The sequence below is a fragment of the Mesitornis unicolor genome, unplaced genomic scaffold, assembly GCF_000695765.1.
Source record: "Mesitornis unicolor isolate BGI_N332 unplaced genomic scaffold, ASM69576v1 scaffold25727, whole genome shotgun sequence".
Taxonomy (NCBI): domain Eukaryota; kingdom Metazoa; phylum Chordata; class Aves; order Mesitornithiformes; family Mesitornithidae; genus Mesitornis; species Mesitornis unicolor.
Genome location: NW_010198775.1, coordinates 994 through 28,049, shown reverse-complemented (window position 1 = coordinate 28,049; position 27,056 = coordinate 994). Strand labels below are relative to the sequence as shown.

Genomic DNA, 27,056 nt, shown 5'->3' with positions numbered 1-27,056 from the left:
CTATCCATCTCATGAGGGATGTCATGATTTGAAGATACTTGGTCTTCTGCACATTGAAGAAGGTGAAAGGACCCAGAAGGAGAGTAAATGCTGCCTGGAAGACACCAAAAACACATATTAGGTTAAAAGCCAGAAATTCTGCTAGTAAGACAAATATGTCAGTTGAGCAAAGCTTGCCTTAAAAGTTCACCTCCAGACATGACTGACTGTCATGGAGCCTTCTTTGTTACTTAATTTTACAGCTAGGTTGGCTGAGACACAGAGGGTCAAGCAAGCTGTTTGGTATCAGAGAACATGCCTCGGGCGGAAGTAGAGCACAAGATCCTCTTGGCTCTCAGCCGCTTGCTATCACTGCTACAGCACGCCTTTACTGACACATTTCAGTAAAAGCTCTCAGTGCAGCCTTATGGAACATTAAATATTGAACTGTGGCCTCTTTATCCGGGTATATGCTCAGTTTAGGTCTGGATAGCAATAGCCGTGGCCAGTCTGCTCGCGTTAACATTGATGGGGTAGCTTTGGGGTGTCCTAGGCTGAACAGCAATGGAGCCAGGTCTGCCCAGAACATTTTTTCCCTATGCACAAAGTTGCTTGTTTAGCAGCAGAAAGCTATAGTGTGACAAGCTGTTGATCTGGAAGCTGAAAGCCTGTGCAAAGTGTGGGGGGGTAAGGAATCAGAGATATTCATAAGAATGAACTTCATTCAGTGTCAATGAGTAGAGATCTTTCTTCATTGCCCTGTTAGCTGTATATTGAGAGACCAGTTCTTCTTAAAACTAAACTGGGGTAATGCTGCAGTACCAGTTTGTTGCATCTCCTTCAGCTGGGTTGAAAAATATATCCAAAAAGCTGGAAGTTAGGACTGTGCAGTTTTCTGTGTGAATTTCCTCTAGCATTCTCCTAGGGCATAGAGGGCAAACCCTGGCTGTCAGCCCATGTCCCGAGCAGCAGCGGCCTGCGTGCACCACCACTTCTGCCTGGGCACCAAGAGCCCTACCTAGTCCAGACAGAGAAAAGGAAAGGCTTTACTGCAGAAAGACAACAGACCTTGACTGAGGTCTGAACGTGAGCTGAGAGAGACTGCTTGTGACAGGGAGACAAAATGGGTGTTACAGAAGACAGCCCTGCCCACAGTCCATAAGATGGCACAGGCTGGTGATATACTAACAGGTCCTAAAGCCGTAAGCAAGCAGGATCTAGAAAGCCACAGCACACACAGCTCAACTTGAGCATCCCAAAGGGATTTTTAAAGACAAATACTCAACATCAATATTTACACACTGCTCTTTTCCATGACTTCTTAAAGCAGTTTTGAGAAAAGGTGTCACCAGAAGGGAAGAACTGGGACTCGAAAGGGCAGGCTGCAGAGCCTCAAGGTCTCTGTTGACCCCAACAGAGTAAGTGACAGAACAGAATTCAAGCTATTTTAAGACAAGTACAACCCCAAGAAACCTTTTTTGAGACAGTTTCAGAATATCTGCAAGGCAAATTGGAAACGCCTTGAATCATAAGTATTCTCAGATGACCAAAGTAAACCCAGAAAGGGACCAGAGGAGAGAACTCTTGGTTTCACATGTCACTCGGTCAAGACATATCCAGACCCGAGAACAGCTTTTACACCAAGCCTTGTTTTTTCTGCTTGAAAAAAAACCCAAACAGAACAAAACAACAAATGGGAGAGAAAGCACGCACAGAATTCAGATTTATGAAGCGACAGAGGATCCTTAGAGGAAACACTGAAATCACACAGAATACAACACAGGCATAACTAAGAACTAAAACAGCCTTAGTAGTTAAGATACTTTCAGTTTTAACACAGAAGCTGACGAGTCAATTACAAGTCTTTTTTCACTCTTCTCCCTCTTGAAGCTTAATTCCACGCTCCTGTCACCCTTCTCCTGCCCTCTAGAGACTGCCACTCCATGCTAGGATAGTGCACAAACCCCAGAGGGCTAAATAGACTTTAGACTAGAGAGATGTAGGTCAAGGACCCAGAGCAAACCATGTAGACACCAACTTTCATACGGGAAATTATTCTCAAATTTGTGACTAATCTCTTTCAGCCTCTCCTCCACACACACACTGCTCAATACAGCCTCCTGTCAAATCATGTTAATAGCTCATGCGTCAGAAAGAGCTGAAACAAAAAGAGACGGACGAGGGATGGTGATAATTAAGGAACAGGTGTCTCCTGCAAATTAGAATGCTCCAGAACCAATTGGCTGAACAGCACCTCAAACCATGGCAAGGATTGACACAAGATTGCTGAGCACTAAAGCAACTGGGTCTGAAACCTGCATTTGTCTTAAGCACTGAGGAAAAAGCTGCATTAAGGTGGATTTAGGGCTCAGTTGCTAAAAAGCATCAAGAGCATCATGAGGTGCTGGAAGAACCTGGGTCTCCTATGTGCTTCCCAATAACTGCTAATGAAGCAGACAGAATTCTTCTGGATATTGCACTCCAATTTCTGCAGTTATTCTCCAGTGCTTAAGGCATCTTAAACAACTAAACCCATTGAGTGACTCTCTCAACTCATCCCCTTCTCTGTGGGCCTTACTGCTCAGCTCATGGGGAAGAGATAAAAGTCACTGTGCCTGAATGGCCAGATTCCCCTCTTGTCCTTTAAGATGCTCAGTGTCTTCTGCTCCTAAGAAAATCCTGGAGCTGGTCCAAAGGAACAAAGTGAGAGATGAATTCAAATGCAATAAAAATGTATTACTTTTTCCACTTGACGCCCATTAGTGACCCAAGGTGGATAACCACACATCAATACAAACGATGCTAAGGCCTGGAATGAGATGGGCTTGCCCTGCTTTGCAGAGATTTGTGCCAACCACTTTTAAGAAGGGAAGCCACAGCACACACCAAACGGCTCAAGAGGAGAGAGGCAGGGCAGAAGAGGACATTAAACAGCCAGATTAACATAACTTCAAAGTGAAATTGTGTACAGCTCTACAGGATTTGGCACAGGTCAGGAAAGAGGGATCAGGTCCTCACCAGGACACAAGGGGCAAGGACTCAGTCCCTGGATTCTAGCTGATCTCAACATCAACCCTCATAAGAGTCCCGAGGCCAGGAAGCCTATTTAAAAACACCCCTGAAAGGATGAGAAGAGACCATGATGCTAAGGAGGAGGGTGTCTACTTTCTCTGCGTCACTGTGCCAGACACCTAAATGCTCTTCCAACCCATTAAGTTAATTAGTTTCATAACTTCTCCCTAAGGAAAAAGTAAGCCCAAATAAGCATCTCAGACATATACCCAAACTTTCCACCTGATGTTCTTCAAGCTCAGGTCTCCCCCAGAGGGATACAATTTGCAAAGTGCTTCATTACCCATGCTTTTCAAACAATCCAAAACCCACACAGGAAACTGCACCAGTCAGCCCTGCCAGACATCAAATATGCAGAGCTCCAGCTCATCAAAAAGCTCTCCCAAGTTTTCCAGTTCACCTCTTGAGCTATTTGAGATCATGTCCAGGAGTTTATCATTCTCTTCCTAAGCCTCAGCAAATTAACCCACAGCAGAACAAGCACAGTCTACTTTAATTAAAGATTTTTCTACCAGTGAAGTGATTTCCTATTAGAAACAAGCAGGAGTACATGGGTGATTCATTGTTAAACTTAAGCAAGGTAAGGGGATCCTCCCGTTGGCTAAGGAGCATCATATCTATCAAATGCTGTTTAGATTCATAGGATGGCAGAGAGAAACCTTTGCTGGATTTTTGCAGACTGGCTGTTAAGAATAGTTGCCCAATTCTTCCCCAAGCTCCTCCACTAAACAGGAAAGGCCAGACAAGTCACTAGGCTTGCTGTGGAGCACAGCAAATAAATGCAACAGATGCAAAATTATTTCCTTCTTCCTTTCTCATGCTGAAAACCACAAGAAGATCCATCATATTAATGACTCAAAAAAACCCAGCATTCTTCTTGTTTTTATGGACATTTCCAGTCAGAAAATTAGAATCCAGCAAGCGTAGAGGAAAGAAGAGCAGCTTGTCACCCTGAATTACGCTCTGCCCTGCAGGCTAGCAGGAGCCATAAGCAGCACACCAGCTTGTCAACCCCTGGGAGGGTCACCAAGCCAAGCCACCACAGTACAGGCACCAAGGTTTGGGAGCTTCTCTTAGCCAGATACTCAGCAGACGCCACTTTCCCAGCCTCTGCATCTGTCAGCTCCTAGTATTTCAAAGTGAAAAGTAGGCTGGTCAACTCAAGTCTTCTTGCCACAGGGAAAACTAGCTGGGGCTTACCGTTGCCTGGAATATATATATTTCTAAAAGTATATTTCATTAAAGCTCTTATGTTAAAACTTGGTTACATAACCTTGTTTATTGACTTATCTTAAAAAGCAAAAAGTAAGATCAAGCGTTCATAGGACATCTGGCCGGTTTTATCAGCTTAGTTTCAGCCAAGAGGACCACCAAGAGAGCTCTCAACCACTCGGCAATGGCCAGCTAATGCCAAGAGTCTTTCAGATCATACAAACACGCTTTATGCCAGTCAGAGGGCTGTATTGACTAAACAGGTTCTTTATTGACCTGAAGGGTCCATCTATCACTCTGAACCAGTACAGTTCAGTAACTTTCATCTGCTTCCCAGCATGCGGCTTTTTCAGAAAAAGCAAATACGGCTCAGGAAGTACAATTAGCATCCCAAACATAGCGGATTCATGTATTAGATGCAGTAGTTACAGCATTACAGCTAGTGCCTGCATACACTTGCAAGGGGACCATCTGAAAACCAGCTTCCTTCATAACTGTCATCAGAACTTGCTTGTTTTCATGCTCAACAAACTCATCTGTAAGAATTGCATCTGTCTTTGGTGCTTGCTGAGTAGTGAATTAAAAAGTGGCTACTGGTTCTCATTGATTCAGGGCCTGGCAACTTTCAGACAGGTTGAGTAGAAAGCAGAGCGTTTACCTGAGTAAAGCAAGACCACGAAGATTAACTTTGTTAAATGCAGCAAATACACCAAGAGCAGAGCAAAAAGTGTTTGAGAGTTTTTGGATGAATGCATTTGTGTGGCACAGGGCTATCATACCAATGCAAAGTTACAAAGTCTCAGGTATCAGGCCAAGAATCTCTCAGTTTTAACATGAAGACGGTAAGGAGATGTTGTGTTCTCTCATTAAATATCTCCCTTTGAGCTGAGGTCCCAACAACCCTTCCCTTCTTCTCTTCCTCCCAACCTTTCTCATACTCATTCAGAACCAGAAGCCACCCCAAACCAAATCCTTCCTTGGAGGCTCTTGCTTCCTCTTGATAGAAGTGCCAACATCTCACACAAACTTTATTTCAGGGTACTATCAACTCCATCACTGCAGATATTAATTGTTAAGCACTTTAACAATTGTTGAGCAACAGTACATCTCTGCCCACAAGACAATATGGCAAGTCACCCTATTCTAACAGGGAGCAAGCTGACATTAAAAAAGTTACTGGTTTAAGAAAATGGATCACTCTCCTTGGTAGACTTTGACACCTTGGCTGCAAAGCCGAGTGCTTTATACAGGACTGCGGGTACAGAGCATTCTCACAGAAGGCAAGATACCAACAGGAAGATGCAAGCTCTACTGAATGAGCACTTCCCAGAGGAAGCTTTGTTTGATTCGGTGCTCAGACACAAGGACAGTCTCCTTGAGCACGGTAGGAAAAAGCAGACATTTCGTACACGCTGTCAGGAGTGGCAATTCTGACACCCGCTCTGCTTCTGCGAGATGTCCCTGAGCTCAGAGCTATTTCACAACCCGGATAAGCGCTGGAAGGGACAGAAAATACTATACAACAAAACCTGCACGAGTACAGAGACCAAACAAGATGTTAGGAGAGGCAGGGACTGGCTGCTCTGTTCCCACCTCAGGTGCTCTCCTCTACAGAGTGCCTAAAGAGACATCTAAGGGGAAAAAAAAAACCCTCACACCAAACAAAGCCCAAACTTGATTTACCAGCATTGACACAGACCAGAGGCTTTATCCCTGGTTGGAAGCTTGAACCAGACCTACTATCTTCAGTAGAGTAGGTTCTCATGAACTGGTGTTCCTATTCATATCCTCGGGGAATTTTTAGGATTGACTCTGGAGAGATATATTAAATGTGAGGTGCTGTTGGGACTCCTAAATAAAGAAATCAGAGCTTCATAACATTTCAGAACTACTTGCAACTACACCAACACCTACCTGCAACCTCTGGTAGCTCCTCTGCACCTAATTCAAGTTGTTGCAACTGCTATGCTATTCAGCAATGGGCTTCAGCTGCTCATGCCAGGGTTTCAGTGTTTATCAGCTAAAACCTATCAAGGGGACAGGGTCTTGAGCGCAACGTAGTGTCCCTTGTGCCATCTCTCCTCCCCTTCACGAGGGTGACAAGGCCACATTTCTCTCCTGCATGAGCTCATATCTCAAGCTAGAGAGCCAGATGGCACATCAGTGAGGGCGGCGATCCAAGCTTTCGTTGGTAAAGCTTTACCCCTTGCAGTGGACAGTACAACTATAAATACATGAAAGGAGTCTGATTGTTCAGGAAGGAGCTTTTTAGAGAGCTGGGAAAAAAAATAATAAAGCTGAAGATCCACAGCCTCTCAAGGTTGGAGGCAGGCCTGCAGCAGGGGCTGTGCTGATAGGCAGCAAGTTATCAGCAGACAAGCTATTATGAAGCTCTTAAAGTTGTTTGAAAAAGAGATAAACAAGCAACAGCATAAGGACTGCTCAAAGAAGTTGAGAGGCAAGAGGGATTTTAACCTCCAGATCCCCTATAGAGCCAGGAAGTCACAATGGAGGGAGGATGCAACCGCCAGACATCCCACAAGGAATATTTATAGATAAAGAAACAGGGGCAGTTATACTCTGAGTACAGCAGGCATCTGCTGCCACAGCAGCTCCAGTAATTAACGTGCTGCTCTCGGGACACCTGGCAGAGGTTTATAGTCATAACTCACACAAAGCACATTGCTGGCACTAAGGAGCCCTCACCCACCTTTCTCCCCAGTATCTTGAGGCAGGGAGCAGGTATCCTCACAAAAACTAAGACCTGAGCTGCTGCCAGGCCAGTTTTTGCCAGTGAAGCAAATGGCATTTCACCCACCCACATCCATGGCACCCATTAAGCTGGATGCTGCCATTCACAGTTCCTATGCCACAGCGCTCCCAGCACTTCTTCCAAATGAAAGGCTTTCTGCAAGAGATGGAAAGCAGCATCTGTATCCTCAAAGCTACTCAGTTTAGTGAATCTGAGTATGATCTAGGGATTTTCAAAGGTTCAAGGCCAGCACCAGCTGATGGCAGCTTGCTTTTGACTGCCCATCCAGCAAACACAAGTGTAGTTGTTCCAGCTGATGTCCTTGCAAGCTATGATCTTGCTGGGCATCCAGCACAACAAGGACCAGCCTCTACCTGCAGCTCTGGGAGGTCAAGGCAGAAGCAGCACATGGGTGGCGAAGCAATAGGTGCTGCTGTCCTCTCCCCTCCTCACCCTGACTCAGGGCTGCAGTCTGTTTCTGGAACCGATCCACCTCTGAGCACCAGGAAAGTGCTTTCCACTTTGGAAAGCACTCCCTGGAAAACCAGTTTTTCCTCCTCTTAAAATGAAGAAATCCAGGCATAAACTGTTTTCAGAAAGTCATTTGGTGCAAGTATTGCGGTCTCTGGCACACCTGGGGTGTGCAGGATCACAGCCAGTGGCGTGCAGGATCACAGCCAGTGGCAAGCTCGCACTCTCTGGGGTAAATACACTTTCATTATCATTTTTCACAACAAGAGAAAGATGGAGGCCAGCAATAACCCTGAGGTGACTGGCATCTAATTTTTCATCATTGGAGTATTTATGGCACAGCCATTTGCAGCATCTTGTAATCACTTTACCGCCTCCTTGACCTCTGGCTCCCCCTTATTCTGCATCTCCTAATTGCATCTGAACAAGCAGGAGGGAAGCAGCAAAGTGGATAGATGCAGGAGAGCTGAATGGTTGGTTTGCAACACTTGGAAGGACAGCAGAGGAGTTGCAGAGCCAGGTCTGTCTGTATACCCCCCCCACCAGCTTGATTTGGCCTCCCACAGGCTATGAAACAGAAGCCTTCTTCCTTCCTGACACTGGGTAACCTTGAGGAGTCATCCCTCGCCTCCCCAAATTATAAGCATGGTACAAGAGATTAATGAGTTTCCTCCAACAAAGTGTGAAGGCATAATCATTATACACAGACACTGCCCCAAATTCCTGCATATTCATAGCCTCTGCTGGCAGGGTATTGGCAACGACGACGATATTTATATTGACTACAAAAGCCCTGGGTTAGACAGCGTAAAGCGAGGGAGACATGGACCAGAGTGACATGGATGCACAGAGGGCCCTGCAAGCATGTCAAGTCACAAACTGCCAGGGTTAGGAGGTACTTGGGTTCAGCAAGGATGACTGTTCCCGGAGGCCACTAACCCCTTATCTGCCACAACACAAACAGTGCCTCCACCACTAAGCCATTAATATTCCTCTTTGTCCCCTACAAACTTCACAGTTGAGTTTCACTGCTTGGAGGCTGTCATTTCAGGGACAGCATAGCCCTGCTCACTGTGTCAGGCAGGAGCTGCCTGGAGCAAAAGGAAATGTCCCACACTTTGTAACTACTTCACAGCAGCCCAAAAGCAAGCTACAAAGCCTCATTGCCTGGGGCTAGTGGGGCATCTGCTTGCTCCTGGTCTCCTCCTTTGCCTTCACTGTACAGCATGCACCTGCTGCAACAGGCTTCAGAGATCAGCTCTGCCTGAGAGCATTACACCGACTTCAACTTACAAGATAAATCCCAGCTGCATTATTTGTATTTATAGTCCTGCTTACAGAAGCATGAGCCACATGTGGGATTTGCTGATGTAGTCCAAAAATCCACATTTTTGGACAAGATCATCAGTGATCTCACGCGGACGTAAAGTACCATTTAGGGGGGTGTAAAGAAGTTGCAGACTTATTTAGGAGTATAAAGAGAGACTGGTCTGTCCAGACCTTTTCTGTCCGCAGCCTTTGGTAGTGTTCAGCGTGACATAACAGCACAGTTCTGCAGCCCTGATGCTTTCTACCTGTATATTAAGGAACTGATGATAATTGCAGGGGAGGAGAGACCAAGACTGCTGTCTTACTCAATGAAAATCAGGCAGGCAGCAAGGTCAGACCTCTGTTTAAAAAGAAAACTGGTGTTAAAGCACCAAACAAAATACTGAAAAATAAGCCGTTGAGAAAAAGGCTTGTACTGCATCTCCCAGGGGAGTGCTTACCTGCCTTAACAGGTCTTCTCCCATTCTGGTTTCTAAGCTGCTGTCACTACCCTTGCACAAAATAACACTACACAGGAGAGATCCATTTATTACTTATTTTCTACAAAAGTGTACCAAAAATGAAAGATCTGCAAGTTTACTGTAAAAGTTCTGCCCAAGAAGGGATTTTATAAGGTCCTTTTTAAGCCTTTACAAGTTGCTGTAGTGACCGGATGATCACAAACAGATACTGGTTCTGACAGTTGCCCTGTTTGGGAGAGATTGGTCTCCAATATCAAGAGACAACAGTGTCAGCTTTGGTGCCTTACTGCCCAGGTGAGCTTACTCCAAAGGACAGCTTTATTTGGGAAAAGCAGCAGCATGGCCTCTTGGCCTTGCCCAGGTGGCTCTGCTGGTCAGCAAGGGCTGTAGTTTGAGCCCAATAAACAGCATTGGTGAGCTTATAACTGCAGGAAGTGCAAAAATGCAAACAGAGATATATCTAGAGCCGCTTCTTTGCCCAATTTGCATAGCTGGCTCATTTCCAAGATTCATACCCACCATCCATCATCACATAAGTCAAACCAAGCACTAATGCATGCAGGACATTCTTCTATGGGAAAGCCAAGTGCATCTCAGCACACCAATGGCCTCTGCTCATCACACCAGCCTCCTTGCTTCTCATAAGGGCTGGTAGCACCTGCAGCACATCTGGCCAGGCATACCACCAGCAGCACAGCACCCTGCCCTTCCATACAGTCTCTGCCAGCCAGCTGGAGGTGACAGGGAGAAAGGACTGGCCCTTTGGAAAAGCTTAGCATCCAAGTGACAGTGTAACCCAAGTTCCACTTAAGGAAAAAAATGCTTCTCCTTGTGAAGTGAACAGACAGCTCTGTGCAGAAAACACATTCCAGTCCCCTGCACTATTGATTTTCCTGTGAAAAGAGACAAGCTAATCCTTTAAACTTAGTTGCTTCTATCCATGGTCTTGCAGTTGCTTCACTGCTGTAAGCAGAGGCTGACGCTTCTACGCAGCCCCAGCAGCAGGGAGGCTTGCCTTCCAGCTGACGCTTTTTACTCAAAATGCAATCAGTTGCAAAGAAAACAAGAAAAATCACACACCAGAAACTGAACTCCAGCTCTTAGGTCACCAGTACAACAAGTTTATATTCCACTTCACACACCACAATCCTTCTGCCTTTCCTGCCAGGTCAGGAAAACCTCATATTCAGAAGACCAGTTATTATCTGAAGTTCCCTTTGCATCAGGAAACATGAGGGGTGTGGGAAACTCCAAAAGAGCTAGTTTATATGTCACAGGCATATGACGAGTGAGCAATTGAACTAATATATTGACAAACCCACAGAAGAAGAATGGACCGGGATGAATGAGACAGGATTTATGCCATATTAACAAGGCAGTGCGCCAATTTCAACCTTATTAGTTTGACAAAAAAAGCCGAGAACTGCCTTCCCATTGCACATCCAGACACCATTTATTTAAAAAAAAACTTGTCTCCCATCCTTCTTCAACCATTTCAGAGCAAACCAGCAACTGAACTGACCTTACTTCTTGGACGCTGACTAGAGGAGGCATGAGAAGATTCCAGTCAGTCCCTGAGACTGGGCTCTTGGCCAAGCAAAGCTGTATTTCAGAGGCACCTGTAACAAACAGTTAGGGCTACTGGTATTTATGCCTAATGCAGTACTAATTCCTCTCCTGCCACAGCAATGGCTCAAAACTCAGGTGCCTGTACATACAGAAATGGCATAATATTCTGGATCCTTGACAAGCTTTTCTGTATTCTGAAGACTTTCAGAACTGGATCTATGCACAGAAGTAGCAGCTGCCTTTTTTGTACATTTGTTTCTACTCCCGTATCAATATAATAATAAAACACATCAGAGCATTTGCAATAGGGAATATAATGCAGTATCTTCAGCAAGAAGGTCTTACCATGAATAATTTCTTATAGGATATGTAAGATGACAGGCTAATAGTGCCCCAGTCCTGCTGCATCCTTACTGTAAGCTGGGGTAACCTGGAACATAGCAATGCTACAGTTTAAGCAATTTATTTAAACAAGACGATGGCTTCACACCAGCAGGGTAAGTTTTCATCAGCTTTCCTTCCTTCCCCATGGCTCGCTCTGGGATTCCAGTGCAAGCACCCCAAACCTTTTTGATTGATGTGCTGTGAAATCAGCCCTCCCTGCTCCAGACACCTGCCACTGAAGCAGCTACCTTCCTCATCACTGGCTCTCAAGGTCTCTAGACACTGAGACCTGTAAGAATAAATATCCAGGAGACAGCAGCTGTGACCCATTTATTACCGGATGCTGCTGCAGGGCACAGCTGAGGAAGGCAGGGCAGAGGAAAAGCACTCACTGCAAAGGGAACAAGCAGAGCAAACCCAGGTGTCCTTGGAAGAAGCACTCTGCTTGCAGCACTGCTCCAGCTCTGTTTCTCCAGCTCCCAGTTGACAAGAGACAGCTTAGATCAAGCGTGGATGTTCAAGTACTGCCATGAGAGCTCCCCTCATGTCACTGCTGGGAGGTAAAAAACAAAACAAAACAAAACAAAACCCCACAAAGAAAAGACTGCAGAGGGCAAACTGCAACGCTGAGCTGGAGACATGGACAGAGAGGCCACAGTCTCATGCACTGAACATGTCAAAACTGCCCTAGTGCAAACAAATGCATCTGGAAAGATCCTTTCTGACAACAAAAATCACAGGTACTTGTACCCAGAGCAGGGGGCACACACACGCAGCACAGTCTGGAAGGAGAAATGCCAAGGAGGGAAGCAGAGTACACACACTAGCAGCAGAAAGCACAGTGCTCCAGTATATGGTCGAAGAGGGCTGGGAAGACAGCACCGTCCTGAGGCAGACAGGATCGACATCAACACTTATCAGTTCAGCCTTTACATTTACCGATTAAGTTCTGCTGGCACCGAGCAGTCGTACGTGTCCTCAGACTACCTCCTCACCCCCCTGCACAGCCTCCTACGGCTGCAGCCCGGCCCCACTCTGGTCGCCGGGTATTCTGATCAGAGCGTCAGGCTGGGGTGACATTGTCCCCTCCTGAAGAGGGACGGTAAGCGCCTGCAAGCCCACTCATTTTATTCACTGCACAAGCACGTTTCCAACTGGGATAATCTCCATTAAACCATCTGCGCTCCCATCTTCACTCGGCCCGCACCCGCTGGGCCGCCTGTGATACTGCGGCATCTGTGAACCGGCAAAAGCGGATGCCACGTCCCTTTCCCAATCAGCTAAAAAACCAACAGAGACTCAGACAGAACAGATGCACCTGGTAGCTTTGATGTGCTACCAAGCCAGGCTACCAGAAGTACCTGTGCCAGTGCCTCCTCTGAAAGGCATACGGCTCCCTCTGAGAATTTAAGCCATTTCCTTTCCATCATGGGAAGACATCATGCCCCAAATTGCCAGAAGAGGAGGGCTGAGAAGAGAGTAGAGGTTTTAGCTACAGTGGCTGCCCTGGTGCAGAGAAGCACCATTTGCCAGGTCATGAATGCATTTTGGATCAGACACTCCGAATGGCTGCTGATCCCCAGGACTTAATCTCTTATTTATCTCGGTATCTGCTTTCTAGAAATAGGGACTATCATGTCGCATTCCTACATCACTGGAACAGAAAGACATGAAAGTGTTATGATGAGAGATCTGAAACTTAAATCCACTGCCCCTTCCCCGCAGCCTACACAGAAGACATCCAGCTGACCTTTCAGCAAGCACAACAGAGTGACTGCATTGAAGTGTGAATTCAGTACGGAGAGAACTCAACCCCGTCCTTAGCAGTGCCATCAAGATAGCCAAGGGACTCAGGAGTCACTTCAGCTGTCGAGGACATGACAGCGCGGTGTCGGATCTTAAGCGAAGATAGAAAGCCATCAATCTGCTTTAACTGTAATCAGTGTATGCCTTCAACAAGGTCACGGGGCCATCTACCACATGCCTTTCTTCCAGCTGATTTGCCCTGCATGGTCTTGCCCTCACAAGCATTGAGCAGCACGGGAAGGCTCGTCTTTTAAACCTCCCAGGACTCCTACGGTCCAAATAGGAGGCAAGTATTAGCTGCAAGTGATGGGACAGGAGCAAGAGACTATTTCAGTTATTTCCTGCACTTGCCTTCACTTATTTGTTTTGCAAGCCTTTATTTTCCAAGGCAATTTACAAACAAGAAGCAAGATAACCATTTGTTCAGACAAAGGTTAATAATAGGGGCCTAGCGGTCTCTGAAGACTCTGCAGTCACGCTTAGGTGTGAAATTTTGGAGCAGCAATAAAGATGCTGCACAGACAAGCAAGTCTCAAGAGAAGAATTTAATCTGTCTAAATATTCTCATTATGTACATAGCTTTCAGCTTCCATTCACAGTGATCAGAGAAGAGACAGCTTCCAGAGGCCTTTCTGGACAATAAACCATGAAATAGGATTTTTACATCAGTCATTATTCCTCTCTCCACCCCCAGCTCAAAAAGTCAATGTTTGAAATGTTTTTTGTTGAAAAGAAGACAGCACTGGGAGAGAAAGAGTCGACAGGAGGAAGGCAGCAACAGATCTTTGGCAGACTGGTGGTACTTGGCACAAGAGAGTTCCCATTGGCACAATTTTCCCAGAAAACCTCAAACAGAATATTTCTCCTGGTAGTCCAAAAAAGGCTTTCTGTGGGGTCATGCACCAAGTAAGAAATATAACACTACATCCAGGGACTAGTTCCAGCTACATTCACTCATCTTTCTCCTAAAAGTTATTTATACTTAAATACAGTACTAAGGCAAGGTGATAAAACTAGAGGTAGGCATCTAGGACAAAACGGCTGATCCAAAAACTCAGCTGCTTTCTTTTGGGATCGCAGCGTCCATCTGTCCCCTTGCCACAGGGGAACTAAACCTGCAAAAAGAGACCTTGTCTGTCCACTGAAATGTGGAGCCTGAATTATTCCAACAAGCAAGAATCAAAAAAAGAAAAAGTCAAGAAAACAGAGCAAGTTCTCTATGGGTATGATCTCCTGGGACCAAGAGAACAGCTATGCTCTTGATGCTTCTCACTCCTCTTCACTTTCCTGTTGCCTTTCCCCTTCAGACAGGCAGGCTTCAGCTTTTCTTGCATATTCAGGACCTAACTTCTACACATAAGAAACTTGGACAAAATCTGTAGAGACAGTTACAATGTTTTACCCAACTTCTTTTGCTTGAAATCAAGCAACTTCCTATCCCTTTCTTCCCATTCCCAGGTTTCTCTCAAAGTTTAAGAGCTCTAACTACTGGTCACTGTCCACATTGCAAACAGGACAGCGGGGAAAAATATTGACCAGCACAGACTCTTCAGAGACAGCCCAAACTTGAAACAGTGTCAGTACTGTGGGTCTGAGTGTTTTATAAATGATTACATCTCTTATCTCTCTCTAGGGAAGTCGTCATCATTTTTGTTTTCTGAAGAATAAAACCACATGGGTGAAGCAGAGACTGGGGCCAGCAGAGCTGGAGGTAGAACAAGTCCCAGTTGACTCCCATACTCATCCAGTAAGAAGCATTAGAGATCTAAACAGAAAACCACAACTCAGAGGTAATGCTGATGCCCAGCAGTTCCCTTAACACAGTGACTGTTAGACCCACCCTCCCCTTCCAGTAAACCACCACAGACTGGTATGTTCTCCCAAAAACAATCCTTTCCTACTTCTAAGGGGGGGCAGAAAAAAGCACCAGAACTCTCATCTCAATTACTGAGCAGGGAAGGATTAACCACTACCAGAGACTTTGTAGATATTTATTCTCCAAATCCACAAGAGTAGACAAGCAGAGGGAAAAGCTCCTCTGAGAGTTCTGTACATAGACGAAAAGTCTCAGGCTTACGCAGTCTTAATTTTTTTAATTTTTCAAGTCGTAACAACAATTATCTTCATGAATTATAGACATAATATCCGAGAGATGCAGGCAGTAATTAATGTATGTCTGCCTTTTCTGACTAGCTCCTTCTGCTGGGTCAGGGAGAGTTATTGAAATTCAGGAAGGAAATCTTCAATCTTCTGGAAGTTTTAAAGAAACAGACCAAGACACAATTTAATAAAGCAATAATATTTCTCCTAAATAATTAACTAGGCTTTGACATTCAGTAGTATTTGTGAGGCCCAGCTCTTACTTTTGCAATAACACTGGAACAAGTGCACTCAGGGATGTGATCCACTGCAAGTCCAAAATGTACCGACTGCAAAATTGCTACAAATAGTCTTTACCCTCTGCACACACACAGACACCTTCACACTTTTTTCTTAAAATTCTCACTGAGACCCTCAACAGAAGCCATGCTCTGCAGCACTTCGATACCGCCTCCTCCTCCTTTCGCCCTACTGACATCTGTCTTGAGGCACAAGTGCTCAACTCCCCTAAAGCTCAAGAGAAGCAGCCTTTATCATGCTTTGGGAAAAACCTTGGTCTCGCAGCTGAACCACAGCTCAGTAATAGATGTAATAGACAATCCTAAACTAGACAGAAAGCTATTACTAAAGCAGCATATAGCTCTGGATGTTGTTTAAGTCGGCTGTTCCCATCATCTCTCAAAAAACAGATTCTCCTGCAGCATAAACAATTTTATTTACATCAAGAATGCACTCAAGAGAGCTTAATATTCTCCAGTATATTGACAACAATTACCTCAAAGTAAAAATTACTTAGCCAGCCACTGGAAAAGAAAAAAACAAACCCCACCCTTTGGCATGGACATACCACCTGCTTAAGTAATATAAAACTACACAACAAGAAGGATGGAACTCTACTTAAAATCATAAGAATAGTTCTCATGGCCACCAAATTAAAACATAGCCATATCAACAAGAATAGAGAGGGAGTATTTGGCCAAAAAGGTCAGACTGAACCAAAAGCTTCAGACCTGTTGTTCACTTGAACCACATTATCTCTACAGGAAAAAAAATCCCTGTTTAGTAGAAGCAAAGTTTAAATGGAAGTAACGGTCATTCCAGTTTCAGAAACTCACCAGATACAGTCTGTAAGCATCAATCCTTCGAATTGGCCCCCAGCACTTGTCTGTATCGTTATACTTTGTGCCATCTCCAACACTGCAAGAATGGTTGCCAGTAGCACTGCTGGGAAAGGAGGGAGAAACAAAAGACAGTAATTAACTCCTAGCAGATGTCTTTCCCTCTACTGTATTCAAGAAAGAGGAATGATTGCAGACCTGAAGTGCCCATTACTCCCCTCCCTGAACATCCTCCCTCCTATTTTTCTGGACTGTGTAACACAGCAAGTCAACAAGTACCGTACGTTTACAGGCAAATTCTTGGATTGCCTGCAGTTACTCACAAGTTTGGTCATTTGGTCATCAAGCTAGCAAGTTTAGGTCATATACGGATCACTGAGGTTTTCCATTTCCAAGTCATTAGTCCAAATCCAGCCTAGCCCAGATTTGATGAAACCAATCTCTTTCATTATCTGTTTCTTTGAGAAAGGAATTCATCTCAGTCCAGAGATAAGTCCATGCACTGTCACCACTCACTGGTCACAGGCTTGGTGAGCATCACATCTCTCAGCTCTTATCCAAAGTAAAAGAGAAGCTAAAATATTGCAGAGTATGGCAACCAAACTATTGAGCAACATGGGATGTCTGCAAGGTGCTGAAGCTGGAAGTGCTTCACACCTGAGTACTTATCCGAAATCAGGTCGGCTACTTTTCAGGCAAGCAGCAGGCACTCAGGTGGGGAATATAAAACAACTTCACCTTCCCACTCACAAGTGATGAGCTGTCCTTGAGGCAATCCTCCACTCCACTTCATTTCAGATAGTAGAGCTGATATCAGACAGACTTATCACCCCATCAAATCCAAAAGCCTGCTCCTGCCTCTGTTAACACACAACCCCATGGCAGTAAGCACACTTACCAGGTCACTTGCATGAGAGAGACAGGTACAGCTGCTGCGTAGATTGCCAGGTCCCCATAGAGGTAGATAATTATGCAGAAATAGAAGAGGTTGACACCCACTGCAGGAAAAGGAAATACCATACAGAAACAGCATAGTACACCATTTGCCTCCATAATATACTTTTTTTTGCGAATTCCACACAAGGATCACATCAGCAGGTTAGGGAACTTAGCCACAGCACAGGAACTGATGGGACACAAGGTGCTTCAGAGCTCAACTCTGCCTCCTTCAATATATGAGCCTGATAACCACGCCCTCTAGCTCAAGCTCACCCTCCAGTCGCTGGTCAAGACCAACAGGCCTCACATAAGTCATCTGCCAGATGAAGCCGTCAACTTGGAACAGCCACAGGCAAACATCTAGCTGATGCTCACAGACTTGGTGTGAGTGCAGCCTGACAAACAGCAAAATGAAGAGAGAAGATGCTTTTAATCTCTGCTGATTCCAAACCCTCTGCTTGCAATCCTGCAGGACTTTCACATTAGGGATCACGCTCTACGGAGCTCAGGTTCCACAGGGTTGAAATGGAGCTGCTTTGGGAGATTCCTTACCATCAGCAACCTGAGCCAAGTTTGAAACCTGCAAAGCTTTAAAACTCTGTTTCTACAGCCCTCTTACCCTACTGCCACACAGTGTATGCGCTGTTCCTGTCCCCTCCTGTTTTCTCAGGTGTTTTTAGTGTTTTTGTTTTTCCCCCAAAAGCTTGCCCTGGCTTCATCTATGTGATTTTAAAAGTCTTACACAAGTTAATTGGGTGTACAGAACAACCTTACTGGAGTAGAACATGACACTGCTGTGGAGGGTTAAAATCTGCACGGAGAAAGAAATGCTTGATGAGACCCCAGGATTCTTTTCATCCAAGAAAGTCAGTTTAAATCTCACCAAGGAAAACCAAACTTGAACATATTTTAGTTCAGAGACAAGTGAGCTACAAAAAAAAAAAAAAGGCCTCAGATCTGTTTCATTTAGGAAGTCAACATTGAAGGAAAACAGCTCAAGAAACCTGACAATACTTTCAAGTTGCGATGCCACCTGATGCTTAATTCTAATGCAGCTTGGGCAAGTCAGTTCACCTCTCCAAGCCTCACATATGACAACTACAAGACAAGGACAGTAGTCTGCAGGAATACAGACTAATATTTCTACAGTGCTTGCATGCCCCAGAGTTTTACCATGTTTTGCCATTATACTGCCCCTGGATGTCTGGAAACATTAATAGGCACTCTCCTTTGTTTAAATAAATTATTGAATATGCTGAACTTACTTAGCATAAAACATTCCTAAAGAAAGGGCTTTTGGGATCTGCTACTGAGCTCAGGCCTCAGCTGCCCCACACACAAAATAAGGCTAACACGACCAGTTAAGCCACCCCAGCACCACCAAGTACCCATCAGCACGCACTACATCCCTGTTCCAGTGCTGGTTTCTCTGTCTGTAGGAAGTCCAGGTGACACTCCTCCCAAACTAACTCTCTCAAAGACAGGAAGACTTCAGCATCAGCTTTATAAACTGCTACTGACCCTCCCTGATCAATACTTCCATTACTGGACACAAAAAGGAATCACAGGAGAGAAAAAAAATCAATTACTTCCTATGGGGAAACAGTATGATAGATGTGCCTAGAATCCATTATAGCAATAAATGACTGCTCAGTCCCAGAAGAAAGCACCCAACATTGCAAATTAAAAAATAAAATTAAAAAAAACCTCAGCCAGCAAAAACCCAGTTCTTCAGAGCCAGCTCTTTTGAAAGAGCACACAGGCCCTTCACAGCCTAAGTCTGAGGTAGCTCCCTTTAAGAAAGCAGACAGTCTGAAATTGAGATTTATCCCCAGCTTACCTCCCAGGACTGCAGACTCAACTCCTGTCAGATTGTTGAAAATAAAAATCAGTCAAGAGAAAGGAGCAGAGAACTCACTAGAAATCAGAGCCTTTGAGGTCTATTGCAAAGCTTTCACCAACTTTCCTTCTAAAGGCTGTAAAGCCCTCAGACACCTTGGGTTTGGATCCATGCTTTGTATATAAGAAGCAAAAATCCACTCAGACATTTGCTAGCTGTGGAACTGCAGAGGTTGGTTCTTGGAGCTGGGATTTCCCACGTGTGGCCTAGTTTCTCAGCACTGGGCAGTAGCAAATGGTCACTGAGTATAAACTGCCCCTACTGAAGGCTTTTCTGTGCAACTGTCAGAAGGAAGCACCTCAGTAAGGATCTGCAGAGGGTGACTGTGAACTAGGACTCAGCAACACTATAGGAATGGAGCCTCATTGCCCACACAGAGGAAGAGAAAGCAGCAAATGAGTTACAGCTGCCCCAGACCCTTTGCTTATGTGCACCTCATCTCATCTGGATGCCATGAGTTGTTGCAAGCTATGGTCAGCAGCTGCTCCAGCTGCCTTCCTGCAGAGAGATTCATCCCTTTGCATTGGGCTGAGTAGGTCCTGGGGAGGATCCCTAACACAGAAATCAGATAACTCTGGTTAAAGCAACATTAAGAAGGGGGATTAAGATTTAGAGTACTAAGCAGTTATATATCACTTTGCTAGGACTTGTACATCAGTGCCTGACAGGAGAGAGGACATGTATTTCCAGCACCCTCTAGAGGCTGAGCAGCAGTCAGCACCCAGGCAGAGATGTCTAAAAGGGAACTGCCCAGCGCTTGGCTTTGAGGGGTCATTACCGCCTCCCCCCTGTGAAGCATGTGCAAACCAGGGGCCTTCTGGAACTTGCTTATGGGAGCAAGTTATATGGTTATATGGTGCTTGCTCTCAAATCACTTCCCAAATATTACTCCCCAGGGGGTGACTGAGAGGCAGGGAAGAGTTCACAATGTTTCTTTAACAAGCAAGAAAACGTGCCTCAAGTCAGAGCAACCCAGTGCTACAGGCAAGATTATGAACAAAGTGTTTATGGGTCTCCAATCCACACTCAAGTCACCTCTCCTCTTCTCTGACTTGAAAAGTGGCAGCCTGATCCAAGGTGGATTATTTTCATAGTCCTAAGTGATTTAAATCTAAGGCGGCCAGGAAGAGGCATGCAGGAAAATGAAAAAAGTTTTTTTCCAGTTGGACTTTAAAATCAGAAGTAATATTGTTCAAAGAATCTTCACTCCTTAAGCTCAGCTGTCCTTCAGAGGCAACAGTCTTACACTGGCATAAAGCTGATGTAATGTAGTGGAAAAAAACAGCCCATCATGTCTTTGTAAGGTGGCCAGAGAGCAAGAGAAAATGTCACTTTCCACAAGAAATGGGGCCTGACAGGCTCAAAACTGCATAACCATGGTGTCTGATTATTTTCTGGCCTGCATAGCATTTCAAATGTACTGTTACACAAGCTTCAGAATATCCACAGTTTGCATTTCTATCTCATGAAGCAACAGATACTGCTTTACTGCAGTATGGTTACAAGTTTGTTCCCTGGCATACAAGGGACATTTAAAAGTAAAAAGACAAAGGCAGCTGCCTATCACATGCACACCAGGGACCCTTTTCAGCAGTTCATGTCCCAGCAGTTTTCTTGGTGACTCCCCAGACACATGCAATTTACAGCAGCTCTCTCCAGAGCTCTCTTTCCTTCAGACTGACACTTACGGGTTCAGGGAAGCCTGAACATCTTATTCTCAAATGCTACAACCAAGATGGAACAAGTGAACACTACAGGTGAGCTCCACTGCTTCAGACAGGAGAGACTGCAGTGGATGGATGCAGTTCAGAGTTAAGTTAAGGGCAGTCAGAAAAGGCAATGACTTACGCTTACCTGCCTCAAGAAATTGGGCCCGTAAACTGCACCACAGCACCCTCCCCTTCATGCAGGTTCTGGCCCACAAATATTCTACTTTGTAGAAACACTGCATGGGAATGAATAAAGTCCACAGAGAGAAGGAACCTTTGGGTTGATTCATCACAAATGCAGGATTCAAACCCACACAGAGAAGCATGCAAACTTAAGGAAAAATCACACGCACAACGTGCAGGAGAATCTGAAAGGACTTTTGAAAATGTGAATCACTTACCTTTATTGAAGAACATGGAAGCCATTTGGCCCATTTCCACCCTCTCAGTGATTTCAAAGATATTGGGTGAGCCACGTCTCTCTGCAAGTTGAAAACAAGAAGTGCTTCAACCAGACCCTCCAATAAACCCAGAGGCCAGACTATCAAAGACACTCAAGAAGCTCTAGTGACAGTTTGAAGGACAGTATGTACGACTCCACAGCTGCAGTCACTGGTCCAATTACTCTGCTGAAGTTAGTTTAAAAGTGTTTTCAAAGTAAGATGTTCTCATCTTAGTGACCTAGAAGGAAAAGATCTTTATCAGACTGCAGAGGTGAACTGAATTCTCAACGAGTCTTATCTTGCAAGAGCTAAAGACATTAGGATGTGAGGATGTAGAATTAAGGGTGAAATGGACAGAAGAGTCCTGCTCCACTTGTTGGGGCACACTGGGACACTGTCTGCAGAGAAGAGATCTTGGATCCAGCAACAGCATGAACTGGGTACTTACGAACTGACAGGATAGGTCGTGTCTCTGCTCGCTCATAGCCATCTTGCAGGAGAACATCACTATCAGATACTCCAGAGGAAGAATCCTCATCCTCATCATCCTCCTGGAAGAAAGAACAAGACCACTGCTGAAATGTCTGCTACCCACAGTACAGATTGTAGCACCATCAGTGTCACAGTCTCATTTCCTCAAAGGAAGGTCCCAAACAGGGATGGGCAGGACATGCCAGCAGAGGAGGGCCCTTGGCCCAAGCTTGGGATGCTATGGAGAGCAGAAGAGGGCACTAGCAGAGCACGCTGAAGCAAGCGACAGACTGCTGTCCTAGCAGGTCGTGCACACAGCAACAGTGTCCAATTCACGCAGTGGTATGTGGCACAAGGAAGCTATAAACTTCTGGCAGATCTGCAGGGTTGCAGAACTGGTTAAAAAAAAATTCTAACATATATAGTCTTAGCCAGTCAGAGCAGACAGGTCTAGCTCTTAACTCCAACCCACTAACATACAGGCAGGGATTTAAATCAGCACACACAATTATGCCTTGCACTGATCCAGAAAAGCCACTGAAGGCAGGATTGAAAAAGCCACAAGCAAATTTTACAGCATGAACATACTTCAGGACTGTCCACTCCCTGGGATACAGCCCAAGTGGCAGCAAGGACATTCCACCTTGTCCCAGTTAAATGACCTGAGATCAGCAAAGATTTATAGACCTCAGCACAATCCAAATGGCACCAATATATTGACTGCCACCTCTCTACATGCACTGAGCAGCGCTTCTGGGCAAGAAGAGCACAATCAGTAAGAAATGTGAACAACACAAGAGATTTTTCAAAGCAGGAGCAGAAAATCCTGCCTTTAATGAGCAACCCCACAGGGAACTAACAGCCATATTTTATATGGCAAAGTTAAGTACAGTATAAATTTATTCCTTTAGAGTTACTAATGAAGCAAGGCATCTCAGGCAAGTCCTACAGGACAAAAGAGATAATGGAAAATTAAACCCCACACGAACCTTGCGTTTTTCCATTCTCTTCCATCGGAGCTGGGCATTGGCAGCAGCCATGGCTTCCACCACAAAAGTTGTAGTCATATAGCTAGAGACACAAATTCAATTGGTATCAATAATAGCCAAGAACTGTCACTGGAGAGACATGGAGAACTATTCTCATCTGGTTTTAGGAGCAAGCAAACAAACTAGCCAACCAAAACAACCCTTTCACCAACTCTCTATACACACTGCCTTTTTAGTAGTGTTTCATCTCAGTTTGCTGCTCCCTTCTGTCTTTGAGATTAAGATGTTCAAGCAGACCACAAAATGCAGTAAAATATAACATGCCTTCAGATACAAGACAACACTTCAGATATTTGGAAGATACTTTCTAGTGTTTCTGTTAGTTGAAGGTGGCAAGAGGACTTCCCTCTTTGTGAGAAAGCAAGCTTCCTTCCTCTTTTTAGGGCCTTGGATGACCACAGTACTACTCTGAAACTTTTCTAATCAGGACCTGCGGCAAAGGGCCTACAGTCCCTTAAAGAATCTCACATATGGTATGAGAAGCAAAGCAGCAACACAAGACCAAGGGGCAGATTCGCATGTACATACAAATACATTTTGCTGGAGGCCAGGGAAAAAGCTGTCCAGGGAGACAGCAAGAGTCACTGATGGAAGGAATATCATCAGCTCAGCTAAAAGCAGTCCTATAATAAAAGAAAACAACCCTCAAATCAACCTTATTTAACATCTTATTTAAGGCTTTAAAGTGGTTTCTTACTGCTTCAGAACTGGACTCGCTTATCAAACTCAAATGAGAGAATAGTTTTGCAAGAATAAAAGAAAGCAGCCCTGTACTGAGGCCCATGTAGCAATTTCTGCTTAGACTCTTCTTGCGCTGAAGGATCCCTAGCGGGCAGGAGGAAGTCACAAGCACCAGAACTAAAGCAACAGAGCAATGCAGCTCCCAAGACACACAGTACTTTGAGCAGCGTTTTCTGTTTAACCCAGTGCAGTTTTGTTACTCAGGTTTGGAGGTCTGTGCTCTTCTGCTGACCTTGAAGGACTGTCTGCTGGTGCCGAGTTTCGTACACTGAATGTAAATTTTTAAACTAATGTATCTAAAAGGCACTGCTTTCAAAGCTTCCAGTTACTGGTGCTTCCACAGTTTCTTTTAACAAGCCTTTGCAGTGTACAGCTTTCAGGCAGGGAACTTACAAGTGTTACTACAGTCAGAACTGACTATAGAGTATTTCTGTATAGCAGCACTTAACAGATCCAAAAAACACCGCCTCCAAATCAAATGCTGACAGAGCCAACAGGAAAAGAACTTCTCAATTCTGTTCTTACAAATGGCAGGATGGTATTTCAAAAATATATTTTATTTTAAAACCAAGAAAGAAGCAAGCAAGGATTCACAGTCCATCAGAAGATGGCAATTCTATTAATAACTACTCAGACATCAGTGCTGTATCAACAGCCTTCAGCTCCACCTGCTGCTCCAGCAGGCAGACATCTGGGCAGAAGCCAATGGACAGTTTGTGTGAAAATCAAAAGACCAGTTCCAAGATCTCAAGGAGCAAAAGCGTGGGGGGGAATAAGATGGGCCCAGCTATGCACTAATTTGTTTTCCTGACATGCTTGCAGCTGCCCAGAGCATTGCCAGAAGCCAAAAGAAAGCTAACGCAACAGGTCTGCATCACCTCTGCACATCACAAAGCAGAGAAATGTCCCTGCATCATCTCTGACCTGGTTAGTGTTTGGGGAACTAATCTGCGACAGAGGTAAGCATGGGATGTATCCACAGGGAGCACAGTGTCAAAAAAGAAGCTGGAAGAAAGGTCCCAGAAGCCTCTGGACTGGAGAAAAAAGTCTTTCCCATCAGTCAGATGTAGCACCATATTGCTGCCAGTCAGAAAATGTCAAGGTCCACAGGCAACACAGCTGCAGAGACCAACACTCAAGCAGCAGAGGGATGGGATCACTCAGAAAAGCAGCAAAAGTGTTAGCACTGTGCTTACAGCCCAACCCAACCGAATCCAGCAATCTCCTAAAGACATATAATCACATCCTACCTCATGAATCCCAGGAACATCAAGAGAACGAGGCTGACAAGCCACCCTGCTGTTGCAAAGGCCTTCGGCATGGTTAGGGCTCCCGTCCCAACGATGAGGTTGAACATGTAAACCAAACCAACCTGCAATCATCCACATAAGCCAAGGTGAGAGTTTGCAGCCAGGCCAGAGATCATCCAAGAAATCTCACATACACACTGATTTAAATGGAAAGAGCGATCTTTGTCAGCAAGCCCATGCTAGAAATAAATATAGCAAGGGACTGATAACCAATGAGAACACAGTGAGCATCAGCACATTTCTGGAGAAACTGATATTCCTCTCCATTTTTCAATTTATTAGTATTTTATTATTAATATTAGCTTTTTAAATGAGTTTTTTTTGTTTGTTTTCAAATCCACTGACTTCTACCTGCAGGGTCTACACTATGGGTTGGGGTCTCTGTTTTCTGACCTGAACCTAGGTAGTGATGACTACGTTCACAAGTTACCTTTCAGAATCTCTTGTTGTTCTTTATTCATAGTCAAGCAGGAAACACCCAAAGAGAATTCTAATACAAAGACTGCTTGCCATCTTACCAGCAAGCAACTGAGCACATTCTGAAGAAGGTATTTTACCTCTGGAAGGTAAAGGATTTTATCCTCTCTTGCAATGAGCATTTTTCTGCCCAGGGGCAAAAGATAACTGTGCACTTGGAAAAGACCCCCCCCACACTATGAATTTAGCTGAACTCAAGATCAAAAATTGCCCCAGAGTTTCGGTTGTTTTGTTGTTTTTTTTTCTTTTATATAGGTCAGTGTAAAGAACTGTGTCTGAGTGCACTTTTCATGGTGTGGCACAATTAATAACGGGAGAACTATTCCCCAGAGACTCTGTGAGCACTCCTGCCCTACATTCACTGACATAAGTGCAGCAAATTCATCTTTTGATGGACCTTCCAGAAGGACAAAAAAAAAAATCAGCCATTGCAGCTTATAGGAAAGTTTTTCTCATTCAGTTGGCAGAGCTGTCATTTCCCGAGCACAACTCCAGTGCCCAGGGCCATGACTCACTCTCCAGCGACGAACTCTTGAAAAAACACCTCAGGTGAATTTCCGTGACTTTGGTGAAGTAGACAGAGACAAGAATGGAGCCTGTGTATTCAGTCTGGCTGGACATCCTCAGAGAAACAGCAGAGTCATAGCCTTTGAGATTAGACTCTAAGAAATTCGTGCAACACTAGTGTAAAACATAAGAGCAGGTGACACTAATCCTTTAGGGTCCAGACGCCCCAGTTACTGTCTTGTTCTCTATTTTCTCAGTTGTGACCTATTTATTCAGCCTAATATCCAGTTCTTCTAAATCCAATCATTAGCACAGGGTTGAAAGTTTTAAAGCATTTGAAAGCCAACACACGGATTTCAGGACTGGTTCTATATTTAGTCATCTGTAAGTTCACTTCAGAAGAAAAAAAAACCAAAACTGTATGCAAAGCACTGTTTTTAAGAGCTGACGCTATATGAACACTTGTGGCTATGAAAACCAGTATTTCCAGTAACATAGGAAAGCAGTAATTGTTTCTGCATTTTCAAAGGATACCACATCACAAGGAAGAAACATCTTGATTACTGGTTATATGTGAAGTGGTTTAAAACAAATTACTTTAACAGCTACAAATAAGTAAACTTTATGTAAAGTTTTCCTCTTAATTTCTTAAAGTAAAAAAGTAGGATAGTTTCCATGTCAAAATTCCCCATTTATGCTTCACATGACAATTTTGAGTTGATGAAAACATTAACAAAAATATAAGTAAAGTTGGCAGAAGGATGCAAGAGCTAGTATGGCACCTGAAGCTGTTTTTAACACTTTTAGAACTACACCTTGTACAGACATCATTCCTTCACAGCATATAAAGAGATTTGTGACATAAAACCCTACAAGTAAAAGCACTTTTGATTACACTTTGACCTCCATCGTATCTTGAAACACTGAGGCTGTGTCTATGGGGAAGCAGGAAATGAAGACACAGTGTAGAGGGAAGAGGGTTTTGAGAAGACTTGTGAGTAAAGCCACAAACAGGGGTACTTACATAGGGAGAGTAGAGCTCTCCTGTGTCAGTAATGCCACCAGCCATGTTGAAGACGGTGGGGAGGCTCGGAGCAAAGTGAGGGGGTGTTTTCAGAGGGCAGTTTCCAACTTCTATTGCCTTTAACCTAGGGAAACATCATAAAGTTGTGTTAGCTTTGCTGGAAAGAGGAGGAACTCACGAGTCAGCTTTTACACATCAGTCTTCTGACATCTGAGCAAACAAGGATTTCAGCA

General features: G+C 44.5%; 1 protein-coding gene across 1 annotated transcript; it reads right to left on the bottom strand.

The window, feature by feature from the left end:
• Positions 1-26,868, bottom strand: TMEM104 (transmembrane protein 104; the record flags this gene model as incomplete). Its single annotated transcript, XM_010189270.1, has 8 exons — positions 26,824-26,868; positions 24,756-24,877; positions 22,705-22,786; positions 21,693-21,795; positions 21,203-21,283; positions 17,152-17,251; positions 16,251-16,356; positions 1-94 (listed from the first exon to the last, which is right to left on the bottom strand). Coding segments are annotated over exons 1-8 (733 nt in total), but the record flags the coding sequence as incomplete, so codon positions are not given.
• Between the last annotated feature and the right edge of the window lie 188 nt (positions 26,869-27,056).